The 23110-nt window shown below is 40.3% G+C and overlaps 1 protein-coding gene and 1 long non-coding RNA gene across 4 annotated transcripts in view; one reads left to right on the top strand and one right to left on the bottom strand.

Moving 5' to 3' along the window:
- kcnh3 (potassium voltage-gated channel, subfamily H (eag-related), member 3) overlaps positions 1 to 23110 on the top strand; it is a 137556-nt gene that overhangs the window by 72083 nt on the left and 42363 nt on the right. For both annotated transcript variants that reach the window (XM_047600728.1, XM_047600727.1), the window contains exon 2: positions 11857 to 12090. In XM_047600728.1, coding sequence (XP_047456684.1) covers positions 11857 to 12090 — 234 coding nt within the window. The remainder of the gene's footprint in view (positions 1 to 11856; positions 12091 to 23110) is intronic.
- Positions 14020 to 22979, bottom strand: LOC125017481. Of its 2 annotated transcripts, none has more exons than XR_007113844.1 (3): positions 14526 to 14615; positions 14351 to 14430; positions 14020 to 14262 (listed from the first exon to the last, which is right to left on the bottom strand). It is a non-coding gene; the product is annotated as an uncharacterized LOC125017481 (long non-coding RNA). The 2 variants fall into 2 exon arrangements; XR_007113845.1 differs by lacking the exon at positions 14526 to 14615 and adding an exon at positions 21905 to 22979 and having other exon boundaries at positions 14065 to 14262.

Below are 23110 nucleotides of genomic sequence, written 5' to 3'. Positions count from 1 at the left end.
GCTGCCATCTTTACTTCTGTTGTATAGTCTCTGTATCCACTGCTTCCTGCATCGTCCTTGTCTTAGCATGTGTTTTTAAATCTCGTCACTTGACGGTTGATCCTCAAGTTTGTTGAATCAGGTATCGTCTCCAGTTGCAGCCTCATCATAATTACCTGGAGAGCCATCAATCTGCTGTTAACTCCCCCTCTGTGAGTATACTGACCACTATTTACAGACAGAGATGCTCATCATGTCTTCTTAAACCGCTACACTGCTAAATGAAGGTGCCCCTGGAGTTATATAATGTCCCCTTTCCTAAAGGGTATCAGAGGACAGAGGCGCATGCACAAACAACCCCCACTATTTCCTACTTTCAAAGCTGCAGGGTCCCTTCAAAGAGCCTTTGAAGGGACCCTGATTACCAGATTGGCTTCAGCCTCAGTCCTTCCAACACACCAGCCCCAAAAAAACCCACTCACCACAGACTGATGTGAAATCCAAAAAAAAAAAAAAAAAAAAAACTTTTTCTCTGCATAAATCTGGAAGTGAATACCTACCTACAGAAAAAGCCCTCTTCAATCTGTGTACTGGAGGTTTTAATGCATAAATTTAGAGCATATTCAAAATTTGTTTGCAGCGCATACATCCTTTATTTTAATCAGCTTATCCAAAGTGAGGTTGCATTGCAGCAGGCTAAGAATGATATTTCAGATTCATTCTTTTTCCACATGAGGAATTCTCAGGGCGTTCCCAGGTCAAGACATGCAATCCCTTCTGGGTTCATGCTGGGGGTCTCATTTCAGGTGGTAAACATCCAATGGGAGTCGCCCAGAAGGCGTCCTTACCAATTGCTTCATCCACCTGACCTTCCAGCTTTTTGATGAGAAGAAGCAGTGGCTCTATTCAGATATCTGTCATGATGTCTGAGCTTTTCGCCCCATCTCTCAGGCTAGTGACACGCTAAGCAGATGGTCAGCCATGTGTTGGGCCACTGGTGAGTCTAGTTTTAGCACTGTTTCATTCAGGAGCGGTGTATTCACTGACATCAAGAATGATAAGTTGCAGACCAGTTGATCAGTGGGAGAAAAAAAGCTTCTATCATAGATACATACATCAGACTAAAACAAACGCATAGATTCTAATAATACAAGCAGAGTTCCTGCGATCCTTAAAAAGTCTTTGTCTTAGGCATTGAATTCATTAATTTAAAAATAAGGCCTTAAGTTTATTAAGCCTTATTAATAGTGCGGTAGGTGAAGGTTGGAAGCCTTAAGGCTCAACTTCCATTTCACCACGGCAATTCGATTCAAAACCTGCAACCGAGAGACCCATAAACCAAACAACAGAGCCTTTCACACCTTCATATCATGTGCCATTCCTGCTGTATAGAAGCTTGCTGCAAATCAGCAGGAAAAGAAAGACAACAGCAAATACCGGTGAATAATGAAAATGACAAGGGAAGAAGAATGGTGGTGGGAACATCGAAGTTAAGGAAAACAAGGGAAATAGTGTGTGTGACAGGAAGAAGCTGCCCAGTGTTACTGATGGATAGCTGGTATGAGAGCTGGCCACTGCTGCTGGCAAGGTCTACTTCAGAGCACCTGTTTAATGTGCAACCTACAGTCAGAACGCTGTGTACCGGTCCATTTAAACTGAACTCAGGTCAGCAGCCAGTCTCATTCACAATGTCTGAATCCAATGTCATGATCCATTATTCCATTACAGACTTGTCTTCTTTTGGTTATTCATAGAGAGGTCAGGGGTCTACATCAGATATGGACTCAGCCACTATCAGTGAGCTATGAGCTAGGAGAAATTATATCAATGTTAATACGAGGTGTAGTTTAGTGAAATTTTTGGATCTGAACTGTGGATGTGTGATGAAGAGATGAGCTGTCACACTCTGGATTCTGGATATACTCTTGTATATTTGCAAAGAGTTTTTTTTCTTAAAATCCTCCCTCTAATAGTTCTAATAGTTCCCTAGCCTTTCTGCTAATAGTACCTCTTCCTAGCTTCATGGACTAACAGCTCAAGGCAGCTCTTCCAGCTTCCTAGCCTCCCAGCTAATACTAGCTCTTGCTAGCATCCTAACCTCCCACCTAATAGTAGCTCTTCCTAGCTTCCCATCTAATAGTAGCTCTTTGCTCCCTAGCATACCAGCTAACAGAAGCTGTTCCTGGCTTCCTAGCCTCTCAGCTTATAGTAGCGCTTCCTAGCCTCCCAGCTGCTAGTAGCTCTTCCTTGCTTACTAGACTTCCATCTAATAGTAGCTCTTCCTAGTCTCCTAGCCTAATACCTGTTGCTCCCTCTAGTGTTGTAGCCTGCCAGCTAATTGTAGCTGTTACTAGCCTTCTAGCTAATAGTAGCTCTTCCTAGTTTCTTGTGCTAGTAAATGTTGAACAATAGTTAGTTTTATGGGAATGGCAGCAACAGAAAAGAAAGAAGGCGTCTGCGTAGTACGGTGTGTAGGAGGGTGAGTTCTCCATGCTTGTCTGACTGCTGGAAACAAGGTGTTTTCAAATGTGTAGGCAAACCTTAAAACCTGTGAACTCAACAGGAAGCTGCTGCTTCCAACATCTACCTGTATCATCTACAGTATAGATCATCTACACTGTAAATGATAGAGATGCTGTTTCAGTAAGAGACAGTAAGAGAAAGTAAGAGAGGAAGCCTGAAGAAGACGAACTGTTAAATTTACATCCAGAAGTCCACTCTCTATTATCCTCTACAGCAGGGGTTTTAGTTCAGAGGCCAATTTGATCTGAAGGGGACTAGACCAGTCACAAAATAACCTATAAATAATGACAACTCCCTTTTACCCTTTGTTTTAGTGCAAATAAGTATATTATCAAAACAATTACAAAAAAAAAGTATTTAGAGTTTGCCTCATAGTGCTCATAGTTTCAGGCCAGCTAGCTCTGGCATTTGATGGCCTTTTCTTGAAATATACAACTATTCTTTCAAAGTGCTCAATGAAATGGCCTTTGAAGAAGATCTGCAACCTCTCCTCCCCTTCATGGGTTCAACAAATTGCTATGAAAATGTTAACATGGACGATTTGCTTGTGCAGCTGGAAACAGATGAACATAAATAGCTAGCCTGGCTTAAACGGAGCGGCTGACCCTCCAATCAGATCATATGGAAACACTGACACTTCCGTAGGCCACAGAGAAGGCCTAAGAATACGAAATTGAAACGTGATTGATTAAAGGAACAGCGTCATTACAATGCTTCAGCCAACTGCAGACCGACAGATAGCTACAGTAGCTCCAATTGTTGAAGAATTGAATGCTGGTTGTGGTAGAAATGAGTCAGTATACTCTGATGGGGTGTGTATGGGGCTGTATAGCTGCAGACCAGTCTGGTAACCCATGCTGAGCCCGCCCATCACGATGAGCACGTAAGCATCAGAACTGGACCACAAAGCAATGGAAGGAGGTGACCTGGTCTGATGAATCATGTGGGTGGCTGGGTGCATGTGTGTCACTTACCAGGGGGAATACATGGCCCAAGGGTACACTATCAGAAGATGGCCAGCAGACAAGGAGGCAGAGTGATGCTTTGGGCAAAGTTCTGCTGGGAAACTTTGGGTGCTGTCATCCATGTGGACATGTACAAACTACCTAAGCTTTGGTGAAGACCATCCTTTCATGGAAACCATTCCATTGATACCCTGGCCTCCTTCAGCAGGATAATGCACCCTGCCACAAAGCAAAAATGGTTCCTTGACTATTTGAGAAACACAACAAATTTGAGGTGTTGACTTGGCCTCAAACCAATTGAGCAACTGTGGGATGTGCTGGACAAACAAGTCCAATATATGGAGACTTCAACCTTGCAATTTAACACAAATACACACAGCTCTATCTTCAGATGTCTAGAGGAGTCCAGGCCTCAAACAGGTCACCTACAGCTAGAGAATATTAGGAAGGTGGTCATAATTATGCCTGATCGGTGTATTTACCAATTCAGAGACACAGACATTAGTTTTTCAGTCTATCTTTGTCTGAACAACATGAAATTAAAAGGTCATGAAAAGAAATGTGCTAAATACAAATCAGATGATTTCCCTTAGTTTAGTTTGTTTGTTCACGTGCCCTTTAAGCACTTGAATTTCAAAACAATACATTTTTTTGACTAATATGTCTGTTGCCTGGCTACACAGGGTTAAACCACTTCCAGCTCTTTGCGGGTTCACAATGTTCCCATCAGGGGGTTCCTCTTAAAGGTTGACCAGCCAAGTTTCAAAACCACGTCCTCATCAACGCACTCTGTCATATCATTAACTCAGAGCACTGGCTGCTGTTAATTCGTTTGCCACGGCTCACTTCACTTTCTTCCAACGCAATGGGAGATGATTGCGATTTCTTGATGGAGGAGTGCTCTCTCTGATAGCTTGTACTTGGAGCACAAAGGGTTTCAAAGTCTGATTGGAAGTGGATTAGAGGATATATGAATTCCATTTAACAATCCGCCATTTCTGTCTTTGTTCATGTATCCGTCGTGTGACTCATTCCCAGTCTCCCAGATGTTGTCTAAGATTGATAATCCAGCAGAAGTACTTCAACGCTCCTCACATGTCTCCTCCTCCTTTTCCTCATTCACATAAAGAGCATCACTCGGTCCAGATCTGTAGTTGTGTCAGGTCCGTTGCCAGGCCTGTGTGTTAGATTATTCATCAAAGCTGTGCAGCTGCTGTGCCTTCAGGCATGTTTGGAGGATCGATCCCTCGCTGGTCTCTCCGTCTCATACTCTGTCCATAACAAATCAAACACCCTCAGGAATAATAAATAATTAGTGCAAATATGGAGACTTTGTAATGTGCTTTGTTTAACTGTAAAGCAGGCAGAGAGTCTGTAGTGTATGTATAGTGTCCATGTATGATCGGGACTACAGTCACACATATAGAAAAAGAACAGACTGAGGGCTGGGGTAATCTGATCTCATAATAACCATCTAAACACTTGACTTTTCCTTCTCCTCCCACTTTTTGTCCTCATCCTCCTTCTTCCTTCTCCAATATCTCCTCCTTCTCCTCCTCCACCTTCCTGGATCAATTCAGGGTTGAGAGAAAGTTGGGCGAAAAACATCTTCCTTCCTTCTTCCTGATTCTCATCATTCTTCCTGTGATTTTTTTCCTTCTACACCTTCCTTTTCTTCCTCCTCATCTTCTCTTCCGCCCACTGTTCCTCGATATGACCCCTTTTTCAACCTCCTTCTCCTTCTACAACGTGACATCATCTCATCTCATCTTCTGCTACCGATTATTGTCACTAGGGTCATGGGGGTTGCTGGAGCCTATCCCAACTGTCATTGGATGACAGGTGGGGTACACCCTGGACAGCTCACCAGTCTATCATAGGGCTAACACATAGAGACAAACAACCAGCAACAATGGAAACGTGGAGACATCTTGTTCATGTTCTCCCACTCTAGACATTCAAGACTGTAGATAAAGATCGAGGAGCAACTTCTTCCCCTGCTTTCTCTCGTTGTCAACCTTCCTCTTTTTTTCTCATCTTCATTCTTCCTTCTCCTTATTCGATTTCTTCATCCTTTCCACACACTTGTAGAGGAGCAGCAACCCATATGCAGAGATTTGTATTCAGGCGCAGAGTTCTGACTTCTAAGTTTGCCAGCTTGTTGAATCAATACAGGACTCAGCGATGGATGATGGAAGTCTTGTGATTCTTAGAGTGCAGAGGAGATGACATCCTCTGCTGGCTGCCAGGGGTTTAGACTGTCAGAGAGATAGTGTTTGATGTTTAAAGGAACTTGTTCCTCAGAGCTCTCATGGCCATCAATGAGCTTCAGGGTTGACGTGTTGAGGCGAGAAGAAGAGCTGAGTGGTTAAACTATTTTCCTCAGAGAAAATGTTAAATCCTGTCACACACAAAAATATATAAACAAAGTTTGTTCATGTATCCATCCGTTCATGTATCCGACCAAAGTGAGACAACACATGCTGTGTTGTCTCACTTTGGTCTAGACTTTCTATCTGAAAATCCCACTGTGACCTCAATGGTGTCTTATGATGGTCAATGTTATTTACTTCTGACTTCTGTCAGTTGTTATAGAGCAATTTACATATGTATCAATTATTATCATGAAACATTGTTTTGTGTTTCAAAATATGTGGCTGCATTAGACAGGCACAAAAAAATACAAATTATATTTATTTTCTGTATTATTTACAAGAAAAACCAAGAATACTAAATTCTTGTTTCAATATGTCAGTTCATTGTTGGTATCAAATCAACAAATAACAGACGTGTTCAAAACTGAATAAAAAATAAAGCGTCACATGATCAAATTAATATTTAATTTGCCATTAGAGAACTTTCCAATGTACTGTCTTTATACAAACACGATGCATGGCAACATAACGTGTCTTTTAATAAAAAGCCTGGTCTTCATTAGTGGATCACTGGTAGCAAAATGACCCAATACTCAAAATATCTTATGTATTTTTATGGAACCCATCAATTTAAAATTTTTTAATGGATGTTTTAAGATTTCTTTAGTATTTTGTCCGTGACTGTACTAAAAGAAATTGGACTTGAAGAGCAGACCTAATACCCAAGACTGATTCATCACGCACCGTGATGACACATAAGCAAGTCTCATATATACATATATATATATATACATATATATATATATATATGTATATATGAGACTTGCTGCCAGCAAACAGTCAACATTATCACATTACATGAGACCCCACAGAGCAGACCTTTCTTCTTATCACGGTTCAGCGCTGGACAAAAGGCCTCGCTGGGGACACGGCCCAACAACTTGACATTGTGTTCAGGTAGCCTGTCAGCTGTCGCCCAGGGGAAGAAGTGGATCATTGTTGCCGACAAGTTGATGAGACCAGGGACAGGAGCCCACGTTGATGTGCTGCCGTGGCTGAGGCTTTGTCGTTTGTCAGTGTTAGCTGGAGCCTGAGGCTTCAGATCAGAGCAGGGACGTACAGAACAGTTTATTGTTTGAGTGTCTGTTATATCACAGAGCACACAGTGTGCAGGACAAACACAGACCATTATTCTATTATACTCCTACCCATATATTAACAGGGACATTTGTCTAAGTCGTATGCAGGTGTGTTAATCACGTAGGTAGGGAGCTGATCCTGAGATCCTGACATTAGTTCAGAAAAACTTACATGCTGCATATTTTTTATGTGTCAAGCGTAGTTTACCTTCTTCCCTTCAGCAATGACACGCCAGATTAAAACTAAATCATAAATTTGTTTTCTGCCTGACGAGCTGCTTGTTTGCTTCATTTACTTTACACCTTTAAAACTGAATGTTTGCATGTTTGCCCGAGTGCATTTTGGATTACTGTAATTACGTCATGGCACTATTGGAAAACGGTTTCTGAAAACTGAGACACTTTACAGCCTATATGGTGTCATTAAGGTACTATCACTTGGACCACTTCTGAAAGGTTATTACACTCTTATGATATGCAGTAAAAAATGGGCAAAAGCACTTCCTCACAAGATATTTTCTGACCTTTTTGTTGCTAAAATAAGCAAAAAGCTCAGGTGGACAAGCCTCAAATGCTTAGGTGAGAATCAAACACTAGAGAGATGTTTCAATCTGTGGAGAAGGGTAAAAGTTCACAAAAAAAAAAGTGTTATACATCTGAGGTCTATGCAAGTTATGTCAAAAAAAGGAAACATGGACACCATGGCTAGCTGCAGTATGCGATATAATCTCAACTCCCTCCATGATAGTAAATGGGACTTGGACTACGCTGCTAAAACTCTTGATTTCCCACATGAGAATCAATAACCATCAATAACCAGACTGGACAAGAAAAGACAAAAGTGGACAGGACTGGACAGGACTGCAGGACAAGACTAGATTGGACAGAACAAGACTAGAGTGGACAGGACTGGACAACACAAGAGTGGAAAGGACTGGACAGGACTGCACAGAACAAGACTAGAGTGCACAAGACTGGATGAGACGAGTGGACAGGGTTACAGTTGACAGGACTAGACAGAAATAGACTGGAGGGAACAGGACTCGGCAAGATATGACTAGAGTGGAAAGATCTGGACAGGACTGCACAGGACAGGACTAGAGTGGAAAGGACTGAATGGGACAAGACTAGAATGGACAAGACTAGAGTGGACAGGACTAGACAGAATTAGACTACTTGGCAAGATAAAACTTAGGGCTGTAGCGATACACTGATCTCATGATACGATACATGATACTCAGCCAACGATACGATTAGTTAACGATTAATTGCATAATATATGGCTAGGACTGGACAGAGAGTCTACAGCTTGAAAATGCTGGACAAAATGAATCAAAGATGTGGTGAGACATTTAGTTTAATTTATTGAAACAATGCAAACTTCAGCTTACAAGCCTTTGAACAGTAAATAAAGTGCATGAACAATGGAGAGTTAAAAAGTGCAACAAGTTGCCTATCAGTTTCATATATAACATTAACATTAACTGCTAACATAAGTTTTGTGTCTGAATTGTAGCTATATAAACCTAACCCAGCGTTGGTCAGATCGAGTTGTTTTGTCTTTAAAAAAGTAAAGTTGGTTATAAATAAAATATATTATTATTATGTATTATTATATATGATATGTATCCCTCAGCGGACAAGCAAACACCATACGATGACATGATCCATGCAAATTTTATTTGAATTTTCTTGTGTTTTTATTTCTTGAGTTTTTACTTTTATGTGCAACGAAGCTACAGTGACAAAGTAATTTCCCTTGTGGATCATTAAAGTCTGTCCAAGTTTAAGTCTAAGTGTTATAACATACTCTTCCTGTAACTATATCTTGTTTTATTTTGGTCATTATATCATAAACTCTATTGTATTATTATTATTAAATATATCATTATCGCTGTTTTTGTTAATATCAATTTTGACAAATGCCTACAAGCCTTTCAATGGCGCTGCACATTATCTGCATTTTTAATTTAATCAATCTATATTGTATCATAAATATATGTCTGACATTTATAATAAACCAAATGGATTGAAAAATAGTTGAAAATTCATTGAGTTATGGTGATTTTAATCGTTGATAGACCTCTGCCTCCGTTCACTAATATAGTCAGTAGACACGGCTTCCCCCTGAACAAGATGGCGGCCGCATCGACGCATCGTTCCAATGGACAGAGACGGAGGCGGGAAATAAGTGTTATATCTATGGGCTTTAGGCGCATAGTGAACGTGCTGTGAACGCGATGGAGCCCCGCTATCCTGTTCCTGTTGTTTGCTTGGATGTCCTCGCGCTGACTGCGTAAACATGAAGAGGAAGATGTCGGCGTGTGTAGAGAGTATCTAGATGGGTAACTTGCTAGAAATGCTCTACAGCGACACTAGCGGCTGGATGACCTAATTGCTCTTCCTGCAAAGCGAACGGGGGAAAATGGGCAGCAAGCGGAGTGCCAGGCAGAACACGGGGGATTTGAATGGGACTCATTGTATCGCGGCTGATAATCGATACTTTCTGGGAGAACAAAGTATCGATATATATCGCGGAATCGATAAAATCGCCCACTCTAATATAACTAGAGTTGAAAGATCTGGACAGGACTGCACATGACAAGACTAGAGTGGAAAGGACAGGGCACCAAGACAGGACTACAGTGGACAGGACTGCACAGGACAAGACTAGAGTGGAAAGGACTGGACGATACTAGAGTGGTCAGGGCTACACCAGGACAAGACTACAGTGGGCAGGAATGCACAGGACAAGACTAGAGTGGAAAGGGACAACACCAGGACAGGAAGTATTCATTGAACTAGCTGGCAACCTCAAAAAAAAGTTATGACTGGCATTTAAAACATTTTCAAAAAAACGTTTGTTCATCCTGGATGTCTATGTATCAATCCCCCACATACTAGGCTACAGTACACTATGCTAGGCTACAGTAGGCTACATTAGACTATCCTAGGCTACAATAGGCTACACTAGACTATGCTAGGCCACAGTAGGCTACACTAGACTATACTAGGCTACACCAGGCCACACTGGGCTACGTCTTCATTTGAGATTGACATAATAAGCCTTGATGTTAACAATAACTTTCTAATAAAACAATAACAATAATAATAATAATAATAATAATAATTGTATAGCAGACAAGTCATGTATGTCCGTTTTCTGGGTAAACAGTAAGTTGTGGTTTAGTTACAGCTAGTCCAGAGCTGGATGACGTCAGGGTTGACTCCCACGGGATCAGCAGAGACAGGAAGCTTTATATCCAGCGGGGAATCTAACAGAGGTGGTCAACATCTTTTTTTTCACCTGTTGTTTGTGTTGGCATCGGGTAATTAGCTAATGCCATGGATTGTGGGATTGTTGTGTGACTGAATACGACACTAGCTCACAACATGGATCCTAATGCTCCTTTCTCACCTCCACTCTAACCACCATTTTAACCTACCTCCCTCATACACACACTCACCCCATTGTTAGGCCATCAAATATTTAATACGGTTTCTCGATGGTCCTGAGAATTCATGGATCATTGGGAATGATTGAGCAACACAGTAATAAATAGTCCAGTGTTCATCTTCAGGGCTACTAACTCAAATTGCAGTTGTCACAAAAATGTTCCACTCTTTATTTAGAAACACCCTGTCAGTCATCTTCAGATCACCCGTCAAACACTCCAGAGTCGCTGCAGTGTGTGTTCCTGATAGGGGTTGCACCAGATATTATAAGGTAGGATAGTCTCTGATGACATCACTAATAAAAACCCAGTAGAAAGTAATGAAATCTATATTCTTGACCTGAATACATATGCTAAGAAAAGACAGCTTATGTGCTACATACTGTGAGCTGCAGATATGTGTAGCCTGTATAAAAACAAGCTGCAACTCAGCACCATCACTAGCATTTAATGGTGCTCTAGTTGGGACAGTATAGCATGAATTTCTCTGAAGTCTTTTCTGTGTTGCAGCTAAAGGTTTAATAACTTCATCAAATAGCAGATGTGCAGCCTCTCCCTGTTACCACAGAACATTTGAAGTTGTTAATTGTCTGTTGCCCAGAGGATTTGGACCATTCCTCTACTAGTGTTAGCAGATGTCTTTTCAGATGAGTGTACATTGGAGTAGTACTTGTAGTAGTTCAGGACTGACATATCATGGTAGTATGGACTTCATCTTTAGCGAAGTATTTCCACACACTTGATGAACCATTGCTAGTTTGCTGTAATGACCCTGTGGACTCCTCACCTGTCTAACATCCATGTTGCTATGGTCACGTGGTCACTGACAAACCAATGAGTTGACTAGGCTGTAAAATCACTAGTTCCTGCATGTAAACAAGACCAGGGCAAGTGTGTGCACCACCAACGGCAGCAATGAATAAAAGCTCTTAAGGTTTCGTGACAACTCTTGAAAGTGTTTACATCACCCGATCTACTCCCTCACAATGAAGCTTTAATGTGCATAATTTTGATAATCTGACAGAAGTTAGTGGTTTCTTGTGAATATGGTGCTAACTAAGTCTTACTGTGAATGCTCTAGTATTTGATTTTATTCTTTTCTTGTCTCGGACTGGGCTGCAGATACTTGGACTTGTACAAACACTTTGATATTCATCTACTAAACTGTAAATGTCTTTGAAGTGTTTCCACTAAGGTTCAGTTTTGGCAGGACCATAAAAGCTTTTGCAACTTTTACACTGTCTTCAAGTAGAATTCTCAAATGAAATCTGTCTATTTTGAGCAGCCAACACAGAAATGATGAAACAAAGAATATATTTACTCATGCATACGTGACCAAAATGTAAAAGGTTGCTAAATATCCACTCAGGTCTAGTTCAAGTGAAGTCAACTGATTATTTTCTCTCCTCTCTCCTTCCAGACAGCAACTTTGTTCTGGGAAATGCCCAGGTGCAGTCGCTTTACCCCATCGTCTACTGCTCCGATGGTTTCTGCGAGCTCACTGGTTACGCCCGAGCTGAGCTCATGCAGAAGAGCTGTGCCTGCCATTTCCTGTACGGCCCCGAAACCAGCGACCGGTCAACAGCTCAGATCCAAGGAGCCCTGGACGACCGGAGGGAGTTCAAGACTGAGCTGGTCTTCTACAAGAAGGAAGGTGAGACTGCAGGAGAGTTTCTGAAAGTGACTAAGTTCTTATCAGAATATGAGTCCGGTAACAACTGGATTCCTCTGCACACAATTAGATAATCCTACAACCAATTTTTCAGAACAGTTCACAGTAAACTGAGTAAATCACAGTTTGAACTTGAATACACTCTTAGCTGCAAAAATTGAGGAGTGATTGCAAATAATCTGTTTATTGTTTTATTGTTATTTATTGTTGGAAAATGAAATAGTTACTGTCAGCTGTAACTACACCAAAACAACATCCACAAACTTATCTGACAGCCCTCCAGAATGTAACTTAAGAAGTAACTTAAGGTATGACTCCATCAAAAAAATACAGCATAAATCAATATTACCTGACACTAAATGTGAACCAACAGGTTTCCATCCATTTACTTTTCTTTTCTTTGGCAGTCTGTAAAAATATATATCTTTGACTGCTTTTCAAATCTGCTGGTACAGTCATTCGCACAACAGCTCTTCCCCATTTTTTAAATAAATTTTGCAATTTAGAGGCTATTAAAGCCTACGATTCAAACTAATTTTGCTAATCTCCATGCTCAACTGTCACTTTTTGTCACTCAGTGGCTGTAACCATGGAGACTTTGCTTGCTGTGACTTTATGTGCATATGTTCTTTCACAGCAACCTAACAATGATCTAAATGGTCCACTTTAAAGTTTATTTTAAAAATGATTTTTTGATAGGCAAAATGTTATTTGTAGGCAAGGGAACAGGGAGTGAAGTAAATGCAACACACAGCTTTCCATTTTCAACTATATTGTGGCATCTAAGTATAAATGAAACAAAAAAGAAGAAAAAAATCTGTAGGCTACTGTCTGCAGAAGGCATTATTTGCCATATGTTCCAGTATATCAAAGATTGATGCAAATATTAAAGAAAACCAAGTGGATGAGGTTGTTATTTTGGTCGTGTCTACCCCAAATGTTCCTCTGCAACACAGTCCTGTCACATCCTCCTGTAGTCAGTAAAGAAGTGATTAAAGCTTAAATCCCATTCAGTAACAAAAGTCTGAGCTCTTCTGATATAAGCATGAGTTCGTTTGGTTTAGAATGTTACAATAAAGAAGAGATGAAAGATAAAATGTGTGCAGAGGAGAGAAGGAGGGCAGAATTTTATTTTTCTGCTTTCTAACAACAGTCCAAATTGTATGGAGATGCTTCACAGAGCCTGAAACCTACAGAGCAGTGAAGCGACACATCCTTCTCTCATTTATCCACCCTTTGTTAATTATTAATGAATCAATGCATTGATGATAAAAGAGTGAGTGAGGAGGTGTGGGACGACATATAGACGGGAGAGAAGTGGACACATCTGCTCCTCAGAGATAGAGGCCCGTAACAAAAGAAGCCGTTAAATAATGTTTCTCTCTTTTATCGGCTCTCCGCGACCACCAACCAATGTTTGTGAGCAGCTGGATATAAAATGTGTTTGTTCTTTTCCTCTGCAGCTAAAAGCCTAAGCCTCAACCTGAAAACTGTATGTTATTTCTTGACTACAAATAAATTATTCAACACAATTTACAATACTGAATGATTAGTTGTGACCTCTTTTAATCACAGGTCAGAAATGTCTGTAATGTAATGGTTGCTCTTTGGTAGAATATATTGACTACGACTATCAATCGTAGTCAATATATACTGTATAAGAAACGTTGAACACAACATTCTATAGCTACAGCACACATTAACAAGGTTCAGGTTTGTTTCTATAAATTTAACTATAAATTTGCTTAGAAATCTGTGTGGAAAAAAAAAACATTTCACATTTTTCACATTTTTTTTTTTCAGTATCAAAGTAAAGCATTGGTATTTATGATGGATACACTACAAAGAGTCACTGCCCTTGAGAATGTTTTACATTTTTTTATAAAAATGACACAAACCATCAGTGGATTTTCACAGCCCTGAGAGTGGACCAGAGAACTCAGTCAAAGAAAATAAACAGAAACATTACACTTGGGCTTTTATTTATTCGGGAAATGAGCCAATACTACATATCAGTAAGTTGTAATTCTAATCAGTCTGATTTTCACACCATGTGTTTGTGGAAGTATATGACGGCATGGACAAAGGACCTTCCTGAGGAGCCCAGAAAAACAGTTGTTGATCATTAGGCTGGAAAAGGTTGCAAATCCCTCTCTGGAGAGTTTGGAAACCACAAATCCACAGTCGGACAGATGTACACATGTACAATGAACAAATGTAGGAGATTTAGGACGACTGTTACCTTCCACAGGATTGGTCCTCAAACAAAGATCACAATGAACTGGGTTGTGCGGTGAGACAACAAGCCCAAGATGTTGGGTTCTACAAATGAATGGATAAAGAAGAACAAGACAAATGTTTAGAAACTGCCAAGTTAAAACCCTGACCTTAATCCAATAGAAATGTTGTGGAAGCACCTGAACCAATCAGTTCATGTAAGGAAATCCACAATCATCTCAGACCTGAAGTGGTTCTGTTCTGAGGAATGGGTTAAATTCCTCCAAGATGCTGTAGACATTGATCAGAAGTTACTGGAAGTTATTGCTGCACAACTTAAAACAACAGTTCACTCACTTTTGCAACTCACAGATATGAAGAAATTATACATTTTTCCCAAATAAATAAACGCAAAAGTATAATACTTTGTTTTTAAATAGTTTGATTAGTTTTGATTAGGTTCTCTTTGTCTATGTTTTACACTAAACAGTAAAAACAGTACTGTGGATCATGGTGGATCCATGGTTCTCCAGTTGATACAAATATCTGGGCACCTTCCTCAACTGAATCTGCTATTTTACATTTTTTAGATTGATCATATAGGCCTACTATTAAACATCTCAACTCTTTATAGATACCTCTGCATTTTACCACTGCAGCAACAACTCATACTGTTACTGGCAGCAGGCCTGCAATTGAACAATTGCACAATATGTTGCCTTTGCCCACCCACCTTTATGTATTTCTTCTCGTGCTCTTTTAATTTTATGTGCTGTTTCTAATTGCATCTTAGGGATAAATTAAAAAATAAATAAATAAAAAATATGATTCTTATTCTGATACTTGGAATTACCTTGTGCTCCTTTATGAAATGCAAAGAAGTGAGATTTTAGGGAGGATTTAAAAGTCTCTAGGGTCTGGGAGGTTCCAATAGAGAGAGAGGGAGACTGTTACAGAGTCTAGGGGCAAGCTGCTGCAAAGGCCACATCTCCTCAGACTAGACTTCAGTCTAGTTTGGGGAACCTCCAACAGCAGGTATTCCAAGGACCTTGAGGTCCAGGTTGGGGTGGGCCGACACAGGAGCTCAGACAGATATAAAGGGGCAAGATCAATGAGGAGAAGCTGAGCAGCAGGATGAGCTTGTGACTGTTAAGAGAGGACTGATTCAAGCTGATGTACAGGGAGTTACAATAATCTAACCTGGAAGTAACAGAGGCATGGATAACTACTAAATGTTGGAAAAGTAGAACTTGGTCTTGGCAGAATTGGAAGAAGCTGGTTTTCACAGCTTCAACAGCAATGATTATGAAATGTTTATAAAATTTAAAATGGCTATCAAAAATTATGAAGGGTCCTAACACAGGACTGAATGTTGGAAATCAGAGGGCCCAGGATATCAGCAGAGCAGGTTCTCCCGAGGTATTCCCTATTATCCAGAGGGATAGTTTCTGTCTTACTAAGTCTAAGAAAATTAGAACTCTTCCATGATTTAATATCACTTAAGCAATCAAAAATGTCTGCGTGGAGACCTTGCCTGATGACCTTATTGGCATGTAAATTTGGACATCATCCTCCAAACAATTAAAAGAAATGTTGTAATTGAAAAACATCACCAAGGGGCAACAAACGGAAAAGAAAAGGAATAGGAGCCAGGATGGATTATTGAGGGGCAAGGAGAAGGTAAACAATGTCAGTAAACTAATATAACCACTCATTAATTACCAGTTATGTCAGAGTATTATCCTCCTTCATCCACTCTCTCATAGTTATGCATAGAGAGGTAGAACAGCAGACAGTACATGCTGCCTCACCTTCTATTGTTCATTATCATGTTCCAGTCAAACAGGGACAAAACAGGCCTCAACATGGCCCATGGTTTTATCGAGGTAATCCTCCTGTTTGTTTAAATGTATTATTTACATACATGCTCCCCCGTCAGCCATCAGCCCCTGCTCTGCACCATATAATCAGAGACTACAGGTGAGTAACAGAAAACCAAAACAGCTTGGTTTAGTCTGATTTCATGCATTCATGAACAAGCAAGTAGAGGGTTACTTTATCACTGTCTGATAACCGTATTTAAAGGATAAGGCTGGTCACTATTCAACATTTTTGCTATTGACAACAAATCCCACAAAGGGAACAAAACCTGAGAACTGATAATAACAAAAGCTATTTTAAAGGTCTTTTTTCTTTTATGATATTTTTTACTAACATGACACCACAGAGAAAATATAATACATAAGCACAATATTTTCTGTAGTTAATGTTAAAAATAGTACAATTGAATAATGTTTGTTAAAGACTGCAGCTGTTTTAGGAAATTATTTTTAAACTTATAGATTCAATTCTGGTTATTGACATTGCTGTTACCTACAACCAAACTAAAATTATGAATTAAGTTCCCCAAGGATCAATTCTAGAGCCCTTCTTAAAATGTCTAAAGTTCTGTAGGACTGCTTATTTAATATTTGGTGTTTTAGGTTTGCTCTTTGAGCGTTAATCTTAAACATTTACGTCCTGGTGGAAAGAAAAACCTACTGTTGCCATTTAATCATTTATTGTAAGCATACAATAAAAGTCAGTTCACCTCATTCTTTGAACAACCGTGATCTGATTTTATCCTGTGAACATCAGAGCTCAGTGACAGGAGAAGGACATGGACCAGGACAACATGTTGTTGTCTGCAGCTCCTCATCTAATGGTTCACTGTAGCTGCTCAAAAATTGTCCGTTGTTGTTTTGATGGCACATATTTGATGCCTAGACATAATTATACTTTTATTCGTACTAAAAGTTGGCTTGTTTTGTTTGAGATAAATGCTTTAAACATGAAGCTGTAGCTGTAGGAAATTTGCATCATTTGTGATCTTCTGAATAGGACTCAGTCACCATTGGGTTCATTTATTTAAACAAAAATCTTTTGGATTGCCCTTTTAATTTAATCATTTTGAGAAGAATTACATCTCTAGTTCAATGGATGGAACCTGGTACTGGCAAGAATATGTGAACATATTTTCTATTGTGGTCTTCATTTCAGTTGAGCATCAGACTTGTGACACTTTAAAGTGAAACCATGCTCTCACAGGAGATCTGGTGAATTCTGATAGATGAAAGAAAAAAAGCAATTTTTCATCCAGGCTGAAGGAGCTCTGGGATTAAAGCTCGGAGGCACAAGCTACCTCTGGATGTAATGAACATAAAGTGATATGGTTTCACGTGGAGAAGTTCTGGGAACACACTGTCCTTGTAAGGAAAGGAATTGCTACATAAAATTCTTTTAGATGCACAGCATCAGTATTAGATTGTTAGGAGTTGATCCATTTGTCCATCCCACATTTTTCTTTTTGGGCTCACTGATCGCTGCAACCTTGTTTGAAGACTAAGGTCCAGCTCTACTAAAGGTTTGCGTGTACAAAAACGTGTGCAGACTATAAGGGTTGCATCATTCAAAGGTGCAAAATAGCGCGTTGGCGTCCAGTTAGCATGTTTACCACAGTGAATATGCAATAGGTGCGTTAACACACAATTTTGTGTTGTTTGTAAAGTTAAATGTTGAATCTAAATGTTTAATCTAAATGTAAATATTAAATCTAAATGTTAATTCTAAATGTTAAATGTAGTGCTTGACGAAACTAAATATTTAACTAAAATGCTAACATTCAGCGGAAGTACCAAAATAAAAACTTCATAGTGATCAGTGTTGTGATGGGACTGCACCACTGTCGGAGGTTTCTCTCTTCGTGCTGCCCTTCACTGACTGACTGTCTGCTTGTCCCTGTACTGAAATTCAGACTTTCATCAATGCATACTGTATGTTCAGGTGATTCCTTCCAGCTCCGAACCACAACAGCACCGGTAAGATTATCCTTCAACTAGCATTGAGGTAGAACTGTCTATGTAGCTAAAACTAACAGCAGATGTAGCTGACTCTTATGCTACATTAGTTAGCGATTAATGTGCTCCGGGCAAAGCACATTTGTTTTGATTCTGCAGCGCCGTACTGTCTGCTGCATTTACAATCCACATCATCCTAAAGCTAATGCTACTATATCTGGACAGAAATGTCTCCTCAGGACTTCACAAGCTCTGAACATGACACTGCACCAGAGTCAGTGACATCCACTGTCTCTACCAGGAGAGCACACTTAGGAACCTCTAGCAGTTTTTAATCTTCGGGTGAGATATTTACTAGTAAATAAGCACCAGTATTTATCTATAAACAGTGTTTTATGGTTCTCTTTCGTAATGTATGGCTATGTGTTAGTGCACTTCCATTAATTTCCAGGTTCTGGTGGGTCTGAAAAATTACGTATATTTAATCATTATTTTTTTTTTTATCTTTCAGGCACACCAAATGGATGCACAACAAGATCAAACATCCTCCTCTTACAAAATAGACTTTTTCGAACTATTGGCAGAATGATGTCTACAATAATTGTGCAAGCGGTGGAACCACCTGTGTTCCTATCCCTGTGTGTAGTGTACTACACTGTGTCAGGGGACATCCTGTACATGTCACACACGATGACATGAGTGACCTTGAGTTAAAGGAGAGTCTCATAAAGGTGATGTGCAACATTCTAAAATGAAGACTGCTTGTGAAATGTAAATTATAGTATTTTAATAAGATAATCATGAACTCTGATCAATTAAATACAGTCTTTATGAGTCAAGAAGTTACATTTGGCCTGTTTATATCTCAGCACACAAGAATATAATCGCGTGAATGCTTACTGGCATCTTATCCATTCCAGTACCCACCCCCTTACCAACTACTGCTCACAAGATTTCCAATATATAATCTATCAATTACACAATATGGTGTTGACACAGTCATTTTCAAATACCTTACCTGGCTTACAACCAAAAAAGTTTAGCTGGAGTCAGATGCTTCTCTATATTTCTATGACATTCAGTTTCTATATCGGATGATTATTAAAATGCTGCTCTTATTTGGCTGAAATAGTTGTTGTTAATGTATGAAACTAATCATACAGCAACTTTAGGTATCAGGTGATGGAACAAGCTTTAGTTCCAGAATACTCATGGGTTTCAGTTCGTAAAAAATGGATGTGTAACCATGGCTGTTGTTCAAGTCTCTGTTGAAACACTCAGTCCTTTGGTTGAGCAGTCGCGTCATCAGGCGGCCACAAAAATAAACAAAACGACAGGTTAGCTGGAAACAGAGTGGGCCTACAATATGGAATCATTTATTTTTTATTTTTTGGTTATCAGTGCATTTGAGTGTTAAATGTGGTCTCTCTGCCAACATTGTGCCAGCTTCCTTTATTTGGCAGTCCGTCACTGCACCATGTCTTATAATTATATTCAGATGTTTTTTGCTCTAACTCCTAGCACGTGTTCATTTGCCTCTTCAGCAGACACCTGTAATGGCATCAAATGTCATTTTGCGCTTGCGCTAATTTATTCAAACATGACAGGACATTAAATGTTAGAAGAGAAGTTGAAGAACGCTGCTGTGACTTTTTAAGGTACAGACACACCACAACAACAGCCAAGAACTACCAGCAACAAAGGCTGACCTGTGACTGGGCAAAAAAGTTACACTTGAACACCCCATAAGTGCTAGAATAAGGAAACCATTCCTAAAACAAGGAAAACTAGACAAGAGTTTCTTTAAGATGTTTTGTCACTCATTCAAGTCTAATGGTTGTGCTACCTGGAAATTCCTTGAACACCTTGAAAGTAGATGATGCTTTACACATAGAACAAACAAATATAAATAGCTCCCACTTCCCACCCCCACGCACACAAACACATGCACACAAACGCACACAGCCATATACACACACAAAGGAGCACAGGGATATAAAGAGCACAGATAAAATGAGTGACATGGCTGAGCATGGATGGACTAGTGAGGAGACACCATCACAGAGGACCGTCCACACTAGGACTCGATCACATCCCCCAAGCGAAGGGACAACACGACAGGGACAACAGGGCTAATTGTGACGAGAGTTTATATCCACTTTTTAAAGGAAGTCACTGGAAGGAGCTTGACATTTGGTCTTTGTGTAAACTCTGGTGCAAACAGTCTCCAGCAGTTAAATGAAGAATGAGGAAAATGAACTCAGAGACTGACAAAGAAGAAGGTTGCCCCCATCCCATCCCGCCGAGCCAGGACCATCCCCACCGCGTCATCACAGCTCCCAGAGAGGACGGCCCTCAGTGAGGAAACACTATATATATATATATATATATATATACATATATATATATGTACACACACACGCTGGATAGACCAATAAAAACAATAAATACATACATAAAAAATATATATATATATATATATATATATATATATATATATATATATATATATATATAGAGAGAGAGAGAGAGAGAGAGAGAGAGAGAGTGTGTGTTAGTCCAGCGTATGTAAATCTGTATGCATGTCTCTGAGGCTGTAGGGAATGGGACCGAGTGTGTAAAATGACAGATGAAGTGAGTGGTGGGAGATCTGTCCTGCACGGGGAGCTGTTGGAGGAACGGGAACTGTGGTCCTCAGTGTGGCAGGGGAAGAAGGGACCTGGGAGGGGGCGTGCCATGTGTCCAGCCATTATGGCTGGGCAATACTGGGAATTTTGGTATGGATCCTTTGGCAAGTACTGGGCTAGTATTGCCGATACCGATACTGATGCTTTACTTGAAACGTCATGATCACTGAATAATTTAGTAATTTTGCCTTTAATTAGTTGATTATGATTATGATGAAATAATGGACAGATATTTAGACAAATAAACCATATTTTCTTAACTAATTACAGTATAAAACAATTTAAAAAAAAATCAATAATTCCCCCTTTACTACATATAACTGTTTTAGCCGTAAGCTGAGAGAGTATGTGTGCAGCCCAGCATGAAAGGCGAAAATAAAAGACAGGCTGATATTGTGTGTGTCAGAATTACCTGAATTTAGTATACCGATGCCGACCTTGGTATCGATACTAGTGATATTTACACGCCCAGCCCTACCAGTCATAGGTGTAGGGCAGACTGGACAGCATAGTGTATGTTCGCTGTTAGCATTCGACCAGAAATACCCAGGAAATTGGGGTGAATTCCGTCGGCCCTAAACAGCGAAGAACGGTTCCAAAACAGGTTAAAATTGTCTATAAAACCAACATCATGCGCCCTGCAGGCAGATTGGAGCCATGTGTGTAGGCTGAGGAGCCTGCTAAAACGCTCTGCTCCACGAGACAGAGTGGGTAAGGGAACACTGTTAACCTTGCTCTCCGTTAAAAGACTAAAAAGGTTTTCAAAATCCCTTTTAGTCGCTTCTGACTGCCTGCGAACAGTGTCATTGGTGCCCACATGTACCACCACCAGGTTAGAGTTGGTGGTGTTGAACGCAGTAGCGTAGAGAGTGAGAAAAACAGTGAGTAGTGGCACTGGCAAAAGAGTGTGTCTGACTACGGAGTCACCCTACCAGTGTGGTCCGAGGGAGGAGCAGTGGATAATGAGACAGACCCTTGTGGGAGAATGAGACACGTCGTGCAGGTGTGGCAATGTCAGACCTGGAGAAGGGTTTTCCCAGTGCCGTGACGTCATACCTCGAAAGGGGATTCCCCGTGGCCGCAGCGTCGGAGCTGTTTGGACTGTCCGTCCGCCACCCCATGAAGCTGGACAACATCAAGTCCTTCTTCTTTAGTTCATCAGAGAGCATGCGGATATCTTCCTTAAGGTCGGATTTTTTTATTTGCTTTTCTCAGTAGTAGACTACGTCCTCATTTGCGGCCATGACTAGCAATACTTGTTAGCGTAGCCACTGGGGCTACTGCAGACTAGGTCGGGTGGTAGCCCAGCAAACGACAAAAACAAGTGTATGTTGATTTGATTTTTTTAAAAAGTCACAGAAAGATTGGATGAAAGGAACCAGTAAAGCAGTTAAAAAGTAAAACAATTAAAAAAGTTCAGTTTGGATCCCGAACAATCCAAAGCTAGTACTCTAGCTGAGTGAGTGTGTGGTGAGCGGAAGCGGAGTCAAAATCATAAATGTCAACCAGAATGGTGGCGCCAAATAAAAGTAACATATCACCAAAGTCCGAAGGATTCATTATCTAGTAACCATGAATGTCTGTCTAACATTATACATTATAATCCATTCATGATTAGGACCCCCTGAACACCAGGGCCATAGGCTGTAGTTAATAATAACCCGTCCCCCTGCTCTATGTTTGTGTACATGGCAATTTGTAATTAGATGGAGGCATCACTGCCATTGAGGTATCAGCGGTTGAACAACTCCACTCTCTCTCTGCCACTAATTAAAAAATACATTTTAAGTCCATTAATGACTCATTGTGCAGCTCTGGCCATGACCCACTGTCATGTGCATTTATGATTGAGTAGTAGTTACTATGACTAGTTAGAGCTACTGTTAGCTTAGAGGCTAGGAACGTCCAATCCACTATTAGCTGGGAAACTAGAAGGAGCTACTATTGGATGGGAGTCTAGGGACAGAGACAGGCAATACAGGCTTGTCTTGTCCATCCAACTGAGAACTTTAAACTCCTTACTATACCATTCTTTGTTCCACTCTTCCACTGATTTTCTTATCTCTGCATTCTTACCATTACCTGTTTTAATTATAAAACTAAAGGTGAACTTTGAAATGCCGACAGCAATCTTGTGGAATCACATCTCATCTCATCTTGTGGGGGTTGCTGGAGCTTATACCGGCTGTCAACGGGAAAGAGGTGGGGTACACCTTGGACAGGTCACCAGCCTATCGCAGGGCTAACACATAGTCAAACAAG

The sequence above is a fragment of the Mugil cephalus genome, chromosome 12, assembly GCF_022458985.1.
Source record: "Mugil cephalus isolate CIBA_MC_2020 chromosome 12, CIBA_Mcephalus_1.1, whole genome shotgun sequence".
NCBI lineage: Eukaryota > Metazoa > Chordata > Actinopteri > Mugiliformes > Mugilidae > Mugil > Mugil cephalus.
The sequence above is the reverse complement of the archived record's forward strand: the minus strand, read 5'-3'. Positions and strand labels throughout refer to the sequence as shown.